This window comes from Lithobates pipiens, unplaced genomic scaffold (genome assembly GCF_037356315.1).
Source record: "Lithobates pipiens isolate NorthernLeopardFrog02 unplaced genomic scaffold, aLitPip1_a1.2 Scaffold_23, whole genome shotgun sequence".
NCBI classification, from domain to species: Eukaryota; Metazoa; Chordata; class Amphibia; order Anura; family Ranidae; genus Lithobates; species Lithobates pipiens.
Window position 1 is genome coordinate 286,666,617 of NW_027507785.1, and position 18,894 is coordinate 286,685,510.

Genomic DNA, 18,894 nt, shown 5'->3' on the forward strand with positions numbered 1-18,894 from the left:
GGGGTGCGTGTTATAGGCCGATAAATACGGTAATAACAGTGGCTCCGACTGCAGCTGTCATTTTTTTTTTTGTGTGTGCACCAGGCTTTAGGCGAGTAGAAATAAGCTTAGGGCGAGTGTGGAGCCACATGGGGGGGGGGGCTTGAAGGGGAACCGATTCTCCTCTAGCCTCCCATCCCTTGTCATTTTCTTAGCAAGGCCTGGCATATAGTGGGAGCCGGCAAAGAACTACATGAAAGGGGGTGGGCGGGAGCTGGCAAAGTTAATTTTTTTTTTTTTTACTTTTTCCTATTAACAAGCTGTTGATTGGTTTCTCAGACCGCCTAGCAACCAATCACCAGCTTGTTAATAGGAAAAGTTAACTTTGCAACTCCTGCTCCCGTGTCCAGTGCTGTTCTCCGCTGTGAGTCTCCTAGCATTCTAAATCAGTGAAAGTGTCATTCATTGGTTTTCATTTTTTGAATGCTATATTTAATATAGCATTAAAATATTTACTTAAGGCAGTAATGAGGCCTATAGTAGCCAATCATATTTTATTCTTATTTTATTTATCACAGTCAGATCAATGAAATATGCGTTATGTTAATGTTGTTAACCACCTCAATACAGGGCACTTACACCCTCTTACTGCCTAAGCCAATTTTCAGCTTTCAGCGCTGTCGCTGTTTAAATGACAATTGCGCGGTCATGCTACACTGTACCCAAACAGAACCTTTATAATTTTGTTCCCACAAATAGAGCTTTCTTTTGGTGGTATTTGATCAGCTCTGCGTTTTTTTTTTTTTGCTAAACAAATAAAAAAAAGACCTAAAACAAAAACTTTTTTTTTTCTTTCAACATTTTGTTTCTGTTATTAAATTTTGTAAATAAGTTTTCTCCTTCACTGATGGGCACTGATAAGGGCCGGTTCACACTGCGGGCGATGCGAGGCGACACCGACTTGCCTCGCCGCGACCTGCCGCGACCTCAGCGGCGACTTGCAAATGACTTCTGTATAGAAGTCAATGCAAGTCGCCCCGAGGTCGCCCAAAAGTAGTACAGGAACCTTTTTTCTGAGTCGGAGCGACTCGAGTCGCTCCTCTCAGAACGGTTCCATTGTACAGAACGGGGGCGACTTGTCAGATCGCGGCGAGGCAAGTCATGTCGCCTCGCATCGCCCGCAGTGTGAACCGGCCCTAAGGCAGCACTGACCATCCAGAACGAGAGCTGCGCTGCCCAGCCATCATTTGACGGCTGGCGGGCAGAAAACGGTTAAAGTTGTTAATATTTATTTTTGAAATTTAATTCTGCATAAACCATTTTAACAGTGTAATTTCATGAAATAATTAACAAGGAAGTGTTTAGAGGTGGGATTAGGGGCAGGGTAGGGTAGAGCAACTGATGGCAACCCGGCTGGTAGCTCAGGACTTGAAATTTTGAGCCCTGTCATACCTGATGGGCCACTAAAAGTTGGCAGTTCTTATAGTAGTTGGTGCTGTTACAGTGGACCTGCTGAGGTTCTGTGTGAGCAGCTTCCTCTCTGCACACTGACCGAGTCGCTCGCTTGGTACCCCCACCTTGAATATAACGAAAAAATGTCTTTCTCGGATTGGGCAAGGTAGAGAGCAGGGGGTGTCCTAAACTTCACCTTGTCCAATGAGAGAATGCCTTGTATCCATTAAAAAAAAATACAAGGTGAAACTGTGGACATTCTGGGATTTCCCTACACATCTGGTTAGCTGCCTTGTGCTTACTGCCATTTGGTCTACCCTTGTTAAATTTCTCCTATTCCTCTATTATATCAGTTCCTTCTTCTATTTCTCTTTCTCCACAGACGGTTCTATTGGGTTTGGCTGTAGAATCCTGGCCTCCCACACCATCATATCTCATGTATTTATAGCCTCATTGCCAGACAATGGAGATCCCCTCACCCCCCTTCCATTGCGGGAAGTAATCTCTATTTTAAACAACCATTGCCTGATGTAATACACAGTATCTCACATAAGTGAGTACACCCCTCACATTTTTGTAAATATTTTATTATATCTTTTCATGTGACAACACTGAAGAAATGACACTTTTCTAAGTAGAGTAAAGTAGTGAGTGTACAGCTTGTATAACGGTGTACATTTGCTGTCCCCTCAAAATAACTCAACACACAGCCATTAATGTCTAAACCGCTGGTAACAAAAGTGAGTACACCCCTAAGTGAAAATGTCCAAATTGGGCCCATTTAGCCATTTTCCCTCCCCGGTGTCATGTTAGTGTTACAAGGTCTCAAGTGTGAATGAGGAGCAGGTGTGTTGAACTTGGTGTTATCACTCTCGCTCTCTGGAAGTTCAACATGTCACATCATGGCAAACAACTCTCTGAGGATCTGAAAAAGAATTGTTGCTCTATATAAAGATGGCCTAGGCCAGCCCTCAAATTTTAGGGGAGGAAAAGGCAAGCTGGCCAGATCATCACAGAGTGGGGATGGCCTGCTATAACAGCTTTCATTTAAATTGCCGTTTGCTTGTGGTCACACACAGTCCCGATTCCTGACCAGCGCCTATGACAGACAGACCGACATTCTGTCTATCATTGGCGCCGGGTCAGAAGATGGAACTGCGTGTGACCACGAGTAGACAGCAATTCAAATGACAACTTTTACAGAGGACAATCCCCTTTCTGTGATGATCCGGCCGCCCTCTCTCTTCCTCTGCACAGGTCATGCTGCAATGATGGTCACAGGTTAGGCTGCATTGGTGGGCCCTGGTCACCCTGCAATGATGGTCACAGGCACGACTGCATTGTTGGGCGCTGGTCACGCTGCAATGATGGTCACAGGCGAGGTTGCATTGGTGGGCACTGGTCACGCTGCAATGATGGGCATAGGTGAGGCTGCATTGATGGGCACTGGTTACGCTACAGTGATGGGCACAGGTGAGGCTGCATTGGTGGGCACTGGTCCCGCTGTAATGATGGGCACAGGTGAGGCTACATTGGTGGGCACTCATCACGCATTGGTGGGCACTGGTCATGCTGCAATGATGGGCACAGGTGAGGCTGCATAGGCAGGCACTGATCACGCTGCAATGATGGGCACAGATGAAGCTGCATTAGTGGGCACTTGCCAGGCTGCATTGGTGGACACTGCTCACACTGCAATGATGGGCACAGGTGAGGCTGCATTGATGGGCACTGGTGAGGCTGCATTGCAGGGCACTGGTGAGGCTGAATTGATGGGCACTGGTGAGGCTGTGCTGATAAAGTTGTTGTTCATATTTACTTTTGTAACTTCTGCATAAAACATTTAAGTTTGATTTCATGAGATCATTTATGAGGGAGTGTTTAGGGGCAGGGTAGGGGTTGGGTGACGCAACTGGTGGCGGGTAACCCTTAAGTCCTGGCTAGTAGCTCAGGACTTGATATTTTGAGCCCTGGCCTAGGTTCTAAGAAGAACGCCAAGACCCCGAAACTGAACTGCAGCATGGTGGCCAAGACCATACAGCGGTTTAACAGGACAGGTTCCACTCAGAACAGGCCTTGCCATGGTCGACCACGTTGAATGCACGTGCTCAGCATCATATCCAGAGGCTATATTTGGGAAATAGACATATGAGTGCTGCCAGCATTGCTGCAGAGGTTGGGGGGGGGGGGGGGGGGGGGTCAGCCTGTCAGTGCTCAGACAATATGCCACACACAGAATGAAATTGGTCTGCATGGCTGTCATCCCAAAAGGAAGCCTCTTCTAAAGATGATGCACAAGAAATCCTCCAAACAGTTTGCTGAAGACAAGCAGACTAAGGACTTGGATTACTGGAACCAGGTCCTGTACTCTGATGAGACCAAGATAAACTTATTTGGTTCAGATGGAGTCAAGCGTGTGTGGTGGCAGCCAGGTGAGGAGTACAAAGACAAGTGTGTCTTGGCTACAGTCAAGCATGGTGGTGGGAGTGTCATGGTCTGGGGCTGCATGAGTGCTGCCGGAACTGGGGAGCTACAGTTCATTGAGGGAACCATGAATGGCAACATGTACTGTGACATACTGAAGCAGACCAGAGACTGGGCCGCAGGGCAGTATTCCAATATGATAACGACCCCAAACACACCTCCAAGACGACCATTGCCATACTAAAGAAGTTGAGGGTAAAGCTGATGGACTGGCCAAGCATGTCTCCAGACCTAAACCCTATTGAGAATCTGTGGGGCATCCTCAAATGGAAGGTGGAGGAGCGCAAGGTCTCTAACATCCACTGGCTCTATGATGTCGTCATGGAGGAGTGGAAGAGGACTCCAGTGGCAACCACTGAAGCTCTGGTGACCTCCATGTCCAAGAGGTTTAAGGCAGTGCTGGAAAATAATGGTGGCCATACAAAATATTGACACTTTTGCCCCAATTTGGACATTTTCACTTAGGGGTGTACTCCCTTTTGTTGCCAGCGGTTTAGACATTAATAGCTGTGTGCGTTATTTTGAGGGGAAAGAAAATTTGCACTATTATACAAGCTGTACACTTACTACTTTACATTGTAGCAAAGTGTCATTTCTTCAGTGTTGTCACATAAAAATATATAATAAAATGTTTACAAAAATGTGAGGGGTGTACTCACTTTTGTGAGATACTGTGTGTATGCCAATACTGCAAAAATAAAATTCCCCCAAAAATTCCCTTCTCATACTAGTACATTATAAAAGGCTTACCTTAGAATGAAGTCCTCCAGCGGCATGCTGTCACCGCTGACAGGGCTTCCATCTTCACCCGGTCATCGTACCTGGTTCGCAGGCTGCGGCCACTTGATTGCGCGCAGGTGTCACGGCCGCGGCACGGCTCTCAATGGATAGCACTCCACCCCCTTGTCCATTTGCAGAGGGAAGCCTGTCAGTACTGCACTCAGATTTAGGCTATCACTGTTGTAGCACCAACTACTACAGTGATTTACAGCTTCCCCGGTGGCCCATCAGGTATGAGATATTCATATTTACCTTGTACCAAGGTGGATCAATGTAAGTATGCAATACAGATCATTCTTGGAGTTCTGCTTTAAAGTATTATAGAAGGGCTGAACTGCTTAAATTTCTGGGACTGCTTATTGATCCATGCCTAGGCATACAAATCTCTACTGAAGGGAAAGGCCAAGAAGCCTGAACTTGCACCCTCGCGTGCAGCTGAGATCACATGATCCCGTAGCTAAGAGACTGATTCCCAAGCTGTCATCTCAATTAAAAGAGGGAAGGAATAGCCCCATCACACAGAAGCTTTTCTCTGGTGGCCCCAGGTGTCCTAATCTTTGCCTGAATGCTGCAATGACACATTGTATCAGGGTAGGAATCCTAACATCCTAAAGTGTGCTGGTTCAGGCAGTCTTGTGATTTACACACCTCCGACACTGTACACCTAAGAAGATCACTCTACTTCTTCATGGTTCAACTTTACCAGCTTCCTGGTCCACCCTCTTTCCTACTAGTATAGCGCTACGCCCACAGGAATGGCTGCCAATTGGGCCTATTTCCCCCACTCACAGCATGCACAGACAGACACGTTTATCAGGATTTTTCCTCTAGGACAAGAATCATGTTAGGGGTTTCTGTTTAAGGTGTTTTTTTTTTTCTTTTTCTTTTTTTAACAGAAACTTGCATAAAGTTGGCAGCATTGAATATCCAGAACTGTAGAATTTGAGGACCTACTAGGGTTCTGGCTGCTCTGTACAAAAATGCAGGCTGCACTGTATTGTCGTTCCTGGCTGTACTGCACACACTTGGGCACTAATGTACTTCTCCTGGCTGTATTGCACATATCCTGGCTGCACAGGACACACTTAGGTGGCAATGCACAACTTCTGGCTGTATTGCACAGCTCCTGGCTGTACTGCACTGGCTTGTAGGGAAAAGCACCCCACAGTCACTTCTCTGTGTAGCAGGATTAAGTATCCACTCAGTCCCAGAGTAAGGAAGCTTACTCACCTCGGCTCTGCTGACTCCAGGTTCTGACCCAGGCTCTCTCTCTGGTCTATCTCTTCAGTAGGCCCTCAGCTAAGCCTGGCTTGATGTCTTCAACAGGGACTCCTCTGACTTTTCCTCTCTCTTTCTCTCTCTCGCTCTCTCTCCCTCTCTCTGCCCCAGAGCAGAGCACCCAGCACAGGGGTCCCTTTCAGGAGGCTGGACCCTCAAACACTGCACCTTGGCTGCCAAGCCTCTGAACGTTTATTGTGCTCTCCCTCCACCAACTGGGCATGCTTCCCCAGGAATTGGCTGGAGAACCATAAATATTAAGGCTGCTTGTACTGCCCTCCCTCCTACTACTAGGGTTGCCACCTTTTTTTCAAGCCAAGCCCAAACATTTTAGTGGCCTGGGACACCTTTGGGTGCCCCAAGGAGAGTAGTAATGTGGTGCACATAGTGTGCCGCAGCAAAATATGGGTGTGGCCAAATTACTCTTGCTGAAATCATCACCCTGCCCCCCCCCCCCCCCCAGTAATGCAGAACGTGCCCCCAGACAGCCGCCCGCAGCTCCTGGACAGCAACAGATTTTATGTGACTATCTTGGTTACTTGGGGAGCCACAGTCTGGTCTGAATAATGTGTCTGGGTTTCAGTCCAATGGAAACCCGGACACGATTCAAAAGCTGGACTGTCCAGGTGAATCCCAGACAGGTGGCAACCCTACCTACTACTGTGAGACACTGAACAGCCCAAAGTAATAAACCCCTGCTCCTCTGCTTACAGATGAGCTAACAAATTTGCCTAGCAGCCTACTATAAACTAGAAGAGTTCTATATCAGACTGAAGGCTTGATGACGGTTTCTTGCCAAATTAGCAGCGTGGAGGCAGAGTGATGACACAGGATAGCTGCAAACCTGAAACAGAAGATAGGGGTGTCACTTGCCTGCAATGCTGCATAAGAAGGCAATGTGAATCACAAGATCAGCTGAAGAGAACTACAAATCCTTTTGAAGGCAAAACAGTACAAATACATGTATTCCAACTGTGTATTTAACTGGTTACCTGGCTGGTGTATGCCTTGATTGTATGTATGATTCTTGTATTTTTCTTGATTACAGTTTTCTACACCTGTCCGTAAAAGTGCCTCCTTCAGGACATCCAGAAGATACGAACAACCTACTATTGCATCTAAATCCCGCTCACCATCACCCTACACTAACCGGCGCATGTGTGAGTTATCGGAGGACTCCAAACAAAGACTGACCCAGTTCAACCTAGGACCTTATATATTCAAGAAAGAGACAGAGGACAAGCCCCCCTTTGTAGTCAGACATGTAGGTGGAATATTTTCTGTTCATGTTTTTTCATCTTCATGCCCTTGTCATATTATAATTATAGGTGTGCGTTAACAGATTCCACTGTAGTATATAAAGTATATTGTATACTTTCACAGTTCAGTTCCTGTTTAATAGATGCAGATAGAAAACAAGAACTCATGAATTGCACACTTGGTCCAAGCCAGTGGCTCAGAAAGCACTGAAATCCCTAGGTTTGCCATCACAGACAGGCAACTGCCATTTTCAGTGGCAATGATAGCTTCCATATTTCTCTTGTGGGTTGTGTTTTAGCGGCACAGCTAATCTGCATATGTGCTGCACCCCCAGGTTCAGAAAATGAGACGATAATACTAAGAGATTATTTTTCAAAAGTAGCTTCTACTGCTAACTCTACAGAAAATGAGTTCTCTTGCCCAGAATTCTTTTATGTTGCGTCTTTGTTGCAGATGGAGACAAGTCAATCACCTGACACATCTATGCTGTTATGTTCTACCAGAGAATGCTCCAGGGGTCACAATGGTAAGTAACGGCATTCTGCCACCTGGAAATGTTTTTGCTGTGTAATACGTGTAACACAAACTGCCTTACGGGCAATGTTGTGATTGAAATGTCCCTTAAATGAATCGTGTCATTAAAGCTAAACTCCAAGCACAAAACCCTCCTTTATATATAATTCTCAATATCAACAAAGGATATAAGTCAACTTTGTGTGCACCAAATACCTTTGCAAATCAAAAATGAATCTGTTAAAGTAATGCTGACCTCACTGGGCTGCACAAAGCCTTTACAGAGAGGAGAGCTTTAGGAGGGACCCAGCCGCTCCATCCACTGCAGGCTGCCTACAGATACCTACAGGAGGGGGGCGGAGACCAGACCAGTCACCCTGCACCATAAGACAGAGAGCCGCAGTGGCCGGTCTTTATTACAGGAAGCTCATGTACAAGGAAATGTTTTACACTGGATTACTGTATAGATTTCAAGAAATATACAAAGCATACCAAGATTAACCCCTTCACACGTTAGGGTAAAATAAATCGAAATGCCCAAGCACAATTTTGCAATTTTGACATGTGTTAGTAAAACCGTACATACAATACATTGTCAAAAGTATTGGGGAACATGAACTTTAATGGCATCCCAGTCTTAGTCTGTAGGGTTCAATATTGAGTTGGCCCACCCTTTTCAGCTATAACAGCTTCAGCTCTTCTGAGAAGGCTTCCACAAGGTTTAGGAGTGTGTCTATGGGAAGGACATTGCTTAAATCTTCGCCGGAAGTGGGAGCAGTATTAGACAGGTACCTGCTCCCCCCCCCCCCCCCCCCAAATGTGACACCGGAGGGGGGGGAGAAATCCGGACAGCAGAAGTTCAATTTTTGGTTCATGTGCGTGTAAAGGCATGGGGGGCACAATACTTTGGACAATATACCATATCATCACAACTATGTGCTTCTAGGTGGATTATACCTTGTATTTTTCAGGACAAATTGGGCTTTCATTTGGTAGTAAATACTGTAGTTGTGGATATCTTCTGATTTTTTTTTTTTTTTTTTATAAATAATCAAAGGAAAACTGGCCCAAAATAGTAATATATATATATATATATATATATATATATATATATATATATATATATATATATATATACATACACATGTAGCAGAATACATTTTGGCCAAAATGTATTAAGAAATTTAGATTTCTAAATTATTATTATTCTTATTATTCTTTTTTTATTGGATATGTTTATGCCAGAAGCAATATATCTGCTTCCTGACCGCCTCACGCCGATATACGTTGGCAGAAGGGCACATACAGGCAGAATCACGTACCTGTACATTGCCCTTTAAGAGGTGGCGGGGGCACGCACACCCATGGGAAGCTCCGTGAGGCCGGTCATGGGTCCCGTGGACTCGATACCCGCGATCGCCTCACGGAGAGGAAGAACGGGGAGATGCTATAGTAAACAAGCATCTCCCTGTTCTGCCTAGCAACAGTGACACTGATCTCTGCTCCCTGTGATTGGACCAGAGATCAGTGATCTGTAAAACACAGCCAGGCCCCCCACAGTTAGCAACACACCCCTTCAGGGTCATTTACACAGGAATCAGTGCATGTGTTTAGCACTGATTGCTGTATAATTGACAGCAGTCCCAAAAATGTGTCAAAAATGTCCGATGTGTCCGCCATAATGTTGCAGTCACGATAAAAATCGCTGATCGCTGCCATTTAAAATATTTATCTATTTAAAAAAATGCCATAAAACTATCCCCCATTTTGTAAACTCTATAACTTTTGCACAAACCAATCAATAAACGCTTATTGCAATTTTTCTACATATTTTTGGTAAAAAAATAAATAAATACTTATCGGCTTAAACTGAGGAATTTTTTTTTTATATATATTTTTGGGGGATATTTATTATAGTAAAAAATAATGCATTTTTTTCAAAATTGTTGCTCTTTTTTTGTTTATAGCGCAAAAGATAAAAACCGCAGGGGTGAGCAAATACCACCAAAAGAAAGCTCTATTTGTGGGAAAAAAGGACGTCAATTTTGTTTGGGAGCCACGTCGCATGACCACGCAATTGTCAGTTAAAGCGACGCAGTGCCGAAATGCAAAAAGTGCTCTGGTCAGGAAGGGGGTAAATTCTTCCGGGGCTGAAGTGGATATATAATATAAACACACGCACTTTTTTTTTTCTCAAAAATATCTGTCTTTTTTTAATTTATATTGCAAAAAATTTTAAAAACCCAGTAGTGATCAAATGCCACCAAAAAAAGCTGTATTTGTGTGAAAAATTACATCAATTTTGTTAGGGCGCAGTATTGCATGACCATGCTATTACCAGTTAACCACTTCATCCCGGACGTATTTACCCCTTAATGACCAGGCCATTTTTTGAGATACTGCACTGCGCCGCTTTAACTGACAATTGCGTGGTCATGTGATGTTGTTCCCAAACAAAATTGAACTCCTTTTCTTTCCCACAAAAAGAGCTTTGTTTTGGTGGTATTTGATCACCTCTACGGTTTTTATTTTTTGTGCTATAAGCAAAAAAAGAGCAACAATTTTGAAAATAATTAATAAATAATTTTTACTTTCTGCTATAAAACATTTCCAAAAAAATGAATTTATTCATCAGTTTAGGCCAATATGTATTCTGCTATATATTTTTGGTAAAAAAAAATCCCAATAAGCGTATCTTTGCACAAAAGTTATAGTGTCTACAAAATAGGGGATATATTTATGGCATTTTTATTATTATTTATTTATTTTACTAATAATTGCTGTGGTCAGGGATTTTTAGCGAGACTGACATTGCGGCGGACAGATCGGACATCTAACTGACATTTTTGACACTTTTTTGGGGGGGGGGGAAACCATTGACATTACTACAGTAATCAGTGCTAAAAATATGCACTGACATTGTAGTAATGACACTGGCAGGGAAAGTGTTAACATCAGGGACAGATCAAGGGGTGAACTGTGTTCCCTCACTGTGTGTTCTAACTGTATGGGGGAAGGGCTCACTGGGACAACACACAGATCCATCTTCCTGCATGGCAGAAAGACAGGATATGTGTGATATCCCCTGTGAGAATGGAGATCTGCCTTGTTTACACAGGCAGATCCCTGTTCTGTCACTGCGGGGAAGGATTGCGGATGGCCGGCGGACATAGAGTCTGCCGTATCCCCTGATTGACTCCCCCGCTGGCCAATGAGAGCGCAAAAAGCTGGTGCACAAGCCGCCGTACATGTATGGCAATTCGTGCAGCTGAGCCACTTTGCCGCAGTATAACTACTGTGGGTGGTCAGTAAGTGGTTAAAATAGTGCAGTGCTAACTAGCAAAAAAATGGCCTGGTCATGAAGAGGTAAAACTTTACAGGGCTCAAATGTTTACTTTTTTTATTTTTTTTGATAAGGGTGTAACGTAGATAAAGTCACAGGTCTTTGAGATATTCTCGGGGACTATTTGAATATAACCAACAGCATATGATTCTAATCCTGTAGTAGAGTGTATACAGTAGATAAAAAATTTAAAACCACTTGCCGACCTCCTAACTGGGAATGTATGTCATGTTTTTGACATTAAATACCGGGGTTGTGGCTGCAGCTAGATGCCATAATCCTGTTAATGTTATTCCCTTAGGCTGCCAGCTTTCCGATAAAAGCGATCCCAGCGACAGATTTCCGGTCATGGCTTACCGGAGCCATCGGTAAGCTCGGAAGCAATCCAATGTTGCCGATGCCTGGGCAGGAAGTTGAGTGAGGGCAAGATGGCACCCCCTCGGCTCTATGCCCATGAAGAACCGGAGTGACCTCTGATGTCACTTCCTGTTCTTGGGCATAAACAAATGTTTGTTTGTTTTTTCTTTCGCTTTTAAAGGTAAATGAGAGATCTGAGACCCCAGATCTCTCAACAAAGAGGACCAGTCGTGCTTATCTTTATTACAGGGTATCTTTACATTCTTTGTAATAAGAGTAAAAGTGCTAAAAATAAATAAATAAGGGGGACAGTGTATAAAAAAAAAAAGTAAGATAAATAAGATTTTTTTTTTTAGAATCCCAGCCGTGTATGCGCGCAGAAGCGAATGCATACGTAAGTTGCGCCCGCATATGTAAACGGTGTGAGGTAGAGCTGCATGATTCTGGCTAAAATGAGAATCACGTTTTTTTTTTTCCTCCGAAGATAGCTCACGATTCTGGCGGCATAACATCATCTTTCACATAAAAAAAAAAAAAAATTGGGCTAACTACTGCTTCGTTTTTTTTTTTTTTTTTTTTTTATTCATTGAAGTGAATTTTTTCCCCAAAAATTGCATTTGAAAGACCGCTGGGCAAATACAGTGTGACATAAAATATTGCAGCAATTGCCATTTTATTCCCTAGGGTCTCTGCTAAAATATATATAATATTTGGGAGTTCCAGGTAATTTTCTAGCAAAAAAATATTGATTTTAACTTAAGAAAGAAGTGTCAGAAAAAGATTTAGACTTTAAGCCCTTGTACACACGGTCGGAGATTCCGACAACCAAATCCGTTGGAGTAATTCCGACGGATTAATTCCGGAAGAGGTCTGGAAGTGATGTTGCATACACACGGTCGGACTAAGTTGTCGGAAAATCCGATTGTACATAACGTGATGACGTTATTTCGTTACAACGGGACTACGTTCAGGCTAGTAGCCAATAGCTTTGGTCTAGGAATTTGATCTGAGCATGCGTGGCACTTTGTCCGTCGGAGTAGGCTACACATGATCGGAGTATGTCCGATAGGAGCATTTTGTCGGAAAATTTTACAGCGAAGTTGGAAAAATTGGTCCGTCGGATATTCCGACGGAAACAGTCCGATGCAGACCACACACAGCCGGAATATCCGACAAAACGGTCCGATAGGAAGCATTCCGACGGAATCTCCGACCGTGTGTACAAGGGCTAAGTGGTTAAACTTCCTGCATTTACACATTGGCAATCGGATTATTTATTTACACAGAAGTTCTATGCCTTTGATCTAAGAAGGAAGCTTAGTTACAATGTTGCAAGTTTAAAAAAACTTGTCAGACTGCTCTGATGTTTTCTTTTGACAGCTGAGTGAGCAGATAGTTTCTCCACTTTTTTATATGAAAGAATCGCCAAACTCTGCAGGAGAGATCGTCAGAGGGGGTGAATCGAGATCACGATTTTTTAAGGATTAATTGTGCAGCTCTAATGTGACGTATCGCCATAATCATTAGAGTGAGAGGAATAATTTTAGCACAAGACCTCCTCTGCGACTCTAAACAGGTAACCTGTAAAAAATTTTAAAGTGTCGCCTATGCAGAATTTTAAGTACCGTAGTTTGTCGCCATTTCACGTGCGCAATTTTAAAGCATGACATGTTAGGTATTACTCGGCATAACTTCATCTTTCACGTTATACAAAAAACTGGGGTAACTATTGTGCTTTTTTTCTTGAATTCATTAAAACGTATTTGTTACCTAAAAAATTGCATTTGAAAGAAGTACAGTGTGACATAAAATATTGCAATGATTGCCATTTTATTCTCTAGGGTCTCTGCTAAAAAAAAAAAAAAAAAAAAAAAATATATATATATATATATATATATATATATATATATATATATATATATATATATAATGTTTTGGGGGTTCTAAGTAATTTTCTAGCAAAATAAAATACAAATTTAAACTTTCAGACAAGACCTGGTCAGAAAGTGGTTAATAAGCGTGTACATTGCTACATATCTTCTAATGTAATGCCTTTGCATGGAAAGTGGCATAAGTCCATAAACACGACACCCCCACCACAGATGATCACCAGCCAATTTTGCAAACTTGGTAAAAGGACACATGTCTGTCACATCAAGAAATAATTTAGTGTCAACCAGGTGTGTCCCAAGGGCAGCACTTTGATGTGGTTCCACATGAATCTGAGTCATTTCATTTCCACCGAGCCAGGCGTGCGAGTGCGAGCTGGTAAATTAGAAAAGTGGGCGTTGGAAATATCTTGTCAGGCTGTTGCTCACACACAATGCTAGCTGATAAGGAATGAAACCAGCCGGATGATTCATTTCCCAAGTCTTTTGAGCATTTCTAGGCTGTAGTTGGTCCCTCCATGAAATGGTATAGCACTTGGAATATAGCGGTATATACTTCAGTTATGATGGAACTTGGCACATATTATAGCTTTACATTTTGATGCTGTCATATCATCGCTCTCCCTCTGATGAGACAGTAGGAGTCAGAGCCGCACATAGACACATGCATTAGAGAGATTTCCCCTGTGATTTGGATTATTTGGCACAACACGGCATGAGCCATATACGGTACTTTCTATGTTTTTTTCTATACCTGCATTTAAGTGGGTTCGCTTTAATTTAAAGGGAAAATTACAGATAAAACATTAGTGCTCAACCCCAGCCAAAGCTTTTTTTTTTTTTTTGTGTAGTTGAAACTTGGAAGGATTGAAACCTCGGTCAACTTTTTTTTTGCTCTCTGTAACCTCATTTGGGAGATTTATTCTCATTTATTTATTACAGGTACAGTAAAACCTTGGTTTGAGAGCGTTTTGCAAGAAAAGCAACATTTTTAAATACATTTTGACTTGATATACAAGCGATGTCTTGATATACAAGTAGCGTAATGTCACAATTGAGTATAAAAGAGAAGCGAGCCGCCTCTAAGTGTAGCAATATGGTAACATTTAAAGCGGAGTTCCAACCAAAAGTGGAACTTCCGTTTTAAGTACCCAGAGGCCCCCTGACATGCCGAAATTGGCATGCCATTGTTTTGGGGGAGGGAGCTGGGTACCTGGTTTAGAGTGGGACTTCCTGTCCCACTTCTTCCTTCCGACTGCCCAGGCGATTCCTAGGCAGCCTCTCCCTCCCGGCAATGTTCCGTGATGCATTACAGGTCCCCGAACATTGCCTGGCGATTTGACACAGCGTGGCTCATGCATGTGCAGTGCGTGCCCAGCTGTGAAGCCGTAAACTGTCACAGCCGGGTGCCCATATTAACAATTTTGGCGCCGCAAAGAGGAGGGGGAGAGAAAGGAGGCTTTGGGCAGCCACATTGCTGGACCATGGGACAGGTGAGTGGCTGTTTATTAAAAGTCAGCAGCTATACTTTTTGTAGCTACTGACTTTTAATAAACTAAAAGACCAGTGGAACTCCGCTTTAATAAGGATGCAGCATTTAGCAACTCACATGGTTGATGATTAAAACAGGCACATCTAAGTATGTAGGCATCCGAGGTAAAGCTGTTCACATAAACCATCCTCCAACCATCGACATCATTCCTTCCATACTGCACTCCACGAGCGAGTCAAGCCTCATTTTTAGATCACTCTACTGCAGGGTAGTCTTCTCGGTCACATTTGCAGACTGACAGCGGTAAGAGCCGGCGGTGCGGGGGATGCCTCCATATTTAGATGGGCCTCTTTTAGCCACTTTCCGACTATCCGCCACAGTTGTACTGCGGCAGAATGGCACGGCTGGGTGAAACAACGTTATGTAACATTGCTTTGCCCTGTGTCCACTAGGGGGCGCCCCCTGCTCGCCTACGAAATTGATGCGAGTGCCCGGCGATCGCTCAGGGCACACGGAGAACCGGGATCTGTGTGTGTAAACCCGGAGAGGGGAGAAGAAATCGGAACAATGGGTACAATGTACCCGATACTCATTCACATAGGGTGGGGGGCCCCTCCCACATTCAGTTAGAACACACAATAGGGAACACATTAACCCCTTGATTGTCCAGTAGTGGTAGCCAGTAACATATTTTTACAGTAATCAATGCATTTTTATAGCACCGATTGCTGATGGTCCCAAAAATGTGTCAAAATTGTCCGATGTGTCCGCCATAATGTCGCAGTCCCAATAAAAATCGCAGATCGCCACCATTACTAATAAAAAAAATATATAATAAAAATGCCACAAAACTACTTCTGATAACCCCGCCCCATACCAATATAAGTAGAGGCACACAGAGCACCCAGCATTAGAGCGGGAGAACATCGGAAGAAGAACAGAGGGAGAAGACAGTGGAGAAGACTGGGCAAAAGAGCGAGAAGACAATGGACAGAGGGAGAAGAACTGGAGAGGGCTAGAAGACATCAGTGGATAGTTCCCCATGATTTCCAGTAACAACCATTCATATTAGTATGGCTTCAAGTCGTGCCGACTGCAAAGTAGTCCCTGCACTACTTTGGTCTGACTTTGATCCTACTTCAGCCCATTGAATATCCCCGTCTTAACTGATCCGACTTTGGCATGCGACTTGTGCTCTGATAATCTTGAAGGGGAACTCTACGCCAAATTAAAGAGAAAAAAAACGTCACAGGTTCCCCCTCCAAGAGCATACCAGGCCCTTTGGTCTGGTATGGACTTTAAGGGGAACCCCCACGCCAAAAAAACTGTGTGGGGTTCCCCCCCAAAATCCATACCAGACCCTTATCCGAGCACACAGCCCGGAAGGTCAGGAAAGGGGGTGAGTGAGCACCCCCCCTGAACCGGGCCGCATGCTCTCAACATAAGGGGTGCGTGCATTGGGGCGGGGGGGTCCTGCGCCCTCACCCCCAAAGCACCTTGTCCCCATGTTGATGACAGGGGCCTCTTCCTGACAACCCCTGGTAGTTGGATGTTGGGATCTGTGGGCGGGGAGCTTATCGGAATCTGGAAGCCCCCTTTAACAAGGGGGGCCCCCAGATCTCGGCCCCCGCCACCCTATGTGAATGAGTATCGGGTACATTGTACAGATTGTTCTGATTTCTTCTTCCCTCTCTGGGTCTTCTCCGTTCTCCGCTGATGTCTTCTAGCCCTCTGTGGTTCTTCTTCCTCTGTCCGCTGTCTTCTGCCTCTGCCGGGTATTCGCCGCTGTCTTCTTGCTCTTTTGCTGGGACTTCTCCGCTGTCTTCTCCTTCTGTTCTTCTTCCGATGTTAAGTGAACGCACTTTCCTGCTCTAATGCTGGGTGCGCGGTGTGCCACTACTTATATTGGCATGGGGCGTGGTCACCGAGTGACATAATCCAGAGGCCCACCCCTTATGTCATCACCGCCCGGGTATGATGGGAGGTGACGTCATAAGGGGCAGACCTCTGGTGACCCCGCCCCATGCCAATATAAGTAATGGCACACCGAGCATCCAGCATTAGAGCAGGAGAGAGCTTTGAGTCAACATCGGAAGAAGAACACAGCGGAAAAGACTGGGCAAAAGAGCAAGAAGACAATGGACAGAGGGAGAAGAGCTGGAGAGGGCTAGAAGACATCAGCGGAGAGTGGAGAAGACCTGGAGAAAGGAGAAGAACAGGCAGAGGCAGAAGACATCAGCGGAGGAGGCAGAAGAGCCGGGGAGGGGAGAAGAAATCAGAAGCGATGGCGGAGCTATCTTTTAATAAATTACTTAAAAAAGCCATGTACTGCTTTTTTATTTTTTACACTTTTTATGTATTCGATACTCATTCACATAGGGTGGGGGACTGGTTTCTGGGGGGCCCCTTGTTAAAGGGGCTTCCAGATTCCAATTATCTCCCCACCTGCAGACCCAGACAACCAACGACCAGGGTTGTTGGGAAGAGGCCCTTGTCCTCATCGACATGGGGACAAGTGCCCCAAAGCACCCACCCCCTCTATGTTGAGGGCATGCGGCCTGGTACGGTTCGGGGGGGGGGGGGGGCGCTTGCTCATCCCCAGCCCCTTTCCTGACCTGTCGGGCTGTGTGCTCGGATAAGGGTCTGGTATGGATTTTGGGGGGGAGCCCCCACGCCATTTATTCGGCGTATGGGTTCCCCTTAAAATCCATACTAGACCGAAGGGCCTGGTATGCTCTTGGAGGGTGAAACCCATGCCGTTTTTTTTACATTGTGCATGGAGTTCCACCTAAAGATTCATACCAGACCGTGCCTGGTATTGTTGGAGATCAAAGTTGGATCCATGTTCATTGAAGTCAGACACATGCAGGACTTCAAGTCGCAGGGCAGTCGTACAGCTTGACAGTAAGAAAAATATATTTATCAGAGAGGCCCAGGTGTCAAAGAGGTGCCACATCCCAATAATGTTAGAACAAAAAAAGAGGAGAATAGGATGGGACCTTGGGGGCACCAAAAGACACTTGTATTTGGAACAATGGTTTTAAATGAAAGAATGTTATTGATACAGACATTTAAAATCCATATAAAATTGAAACATGATGCATACATGATGTCATTCCTCTAAAGAGCAGTGCTACAACACAACAATACCCTACACGTTTCAACTGAAGCCTTCTTCAGGGAGTTCATTGTTGAAGAGTACATTAAATGGACACTAAAAGACAAATATCAATTAGAAATACATTTTACAAAATCATGTTCAACTATAATACATCAAACATTGAAAATGTGGGTATACCTTATATAATATGGATACCAAAAATCATCATTAGTTGAAAAATTTCTGTTTTTGACATGTATGGCTTACTCCTTGTTTACATTATGTTTCAATTTTATGTGGATTTTAAATGTTTGTATCTGTAAAATTCTTTAATTTAAAACCATTGTTCCAATTCCAAGTGTCTTTTGGTGCTTCCAAAGTCCCGTCCTATTTTCCACTTTTTTGTTAATTAATTGACGTTTGCTATGAAGAGATTTGCTATCATTACCATTGTCTGCAGAGCAGACTGGAGAAGTGTTTACTGGTGATTTTGCTTGGTCCAACCAACCACCAGGACTGTGCAGAGCCCAGAAAGTGAGGTGGTCACATGACTTGTAAAGAGATTTCAACACAAGTGTGGGTGGGTTTTAAACTACTTTGAGGCCTTATAAATAAGACCCATTTTAACACCCAAAATGCGATGGATGATTTTACATAATTGTTATAAACTTTATTTGGACTGCCAACCATACTTCTGGCACTCTCTCTCTTCTATAAAAATCAGATGTCACCCTGGGCACTATGTCAGGGCCCATCTTATACCTGGGTGCAGATTCAAACCGCATTATCACTTTATTTTTTAACACTCACCTACACCAGAGTCCAGCATTCCGCCACCTCACTTGCAATGGTGTATGTAAGATTTCCCCTCACTGCACCACAGGAAGTTAGAGGAAATCAAATCTTTGACAGCTGCCGCAGTAACAGATGTTCACATTGGGAGATTTTCCTGCTATTTATGGTCTCG

General features: G+C 44.1%; 1 protein-coding gene across 3 annotated transcripts in view; it reads left to right on the plus strand.

Moving 5' to 3' along the window:
* The window catches only part of SPATA6 (spermatogenesis associated 6), a 156,517-nt gene that overhangs the window by 25,549 nt on the left and 112,074 nt on the right, over positions 1-18,894 (plus strand). For all 3 annotated transcript variants that reach the window (XM_077450280.1, XM_077450282.1, XM_077450281.1), the window contains 2 exons: positions 7,022-7,237; positions 7,687-7,759. In XM_077450280.1, the coding sequence (XP_077306406.1) occupies positions 7,022-7,237; positions 7,687-7,759 (289 nt within the window). The remainder of the gene's footprint in view (positions 1-7,021; positions 7,238-7,686; positions 7,760-18,894) is intronic.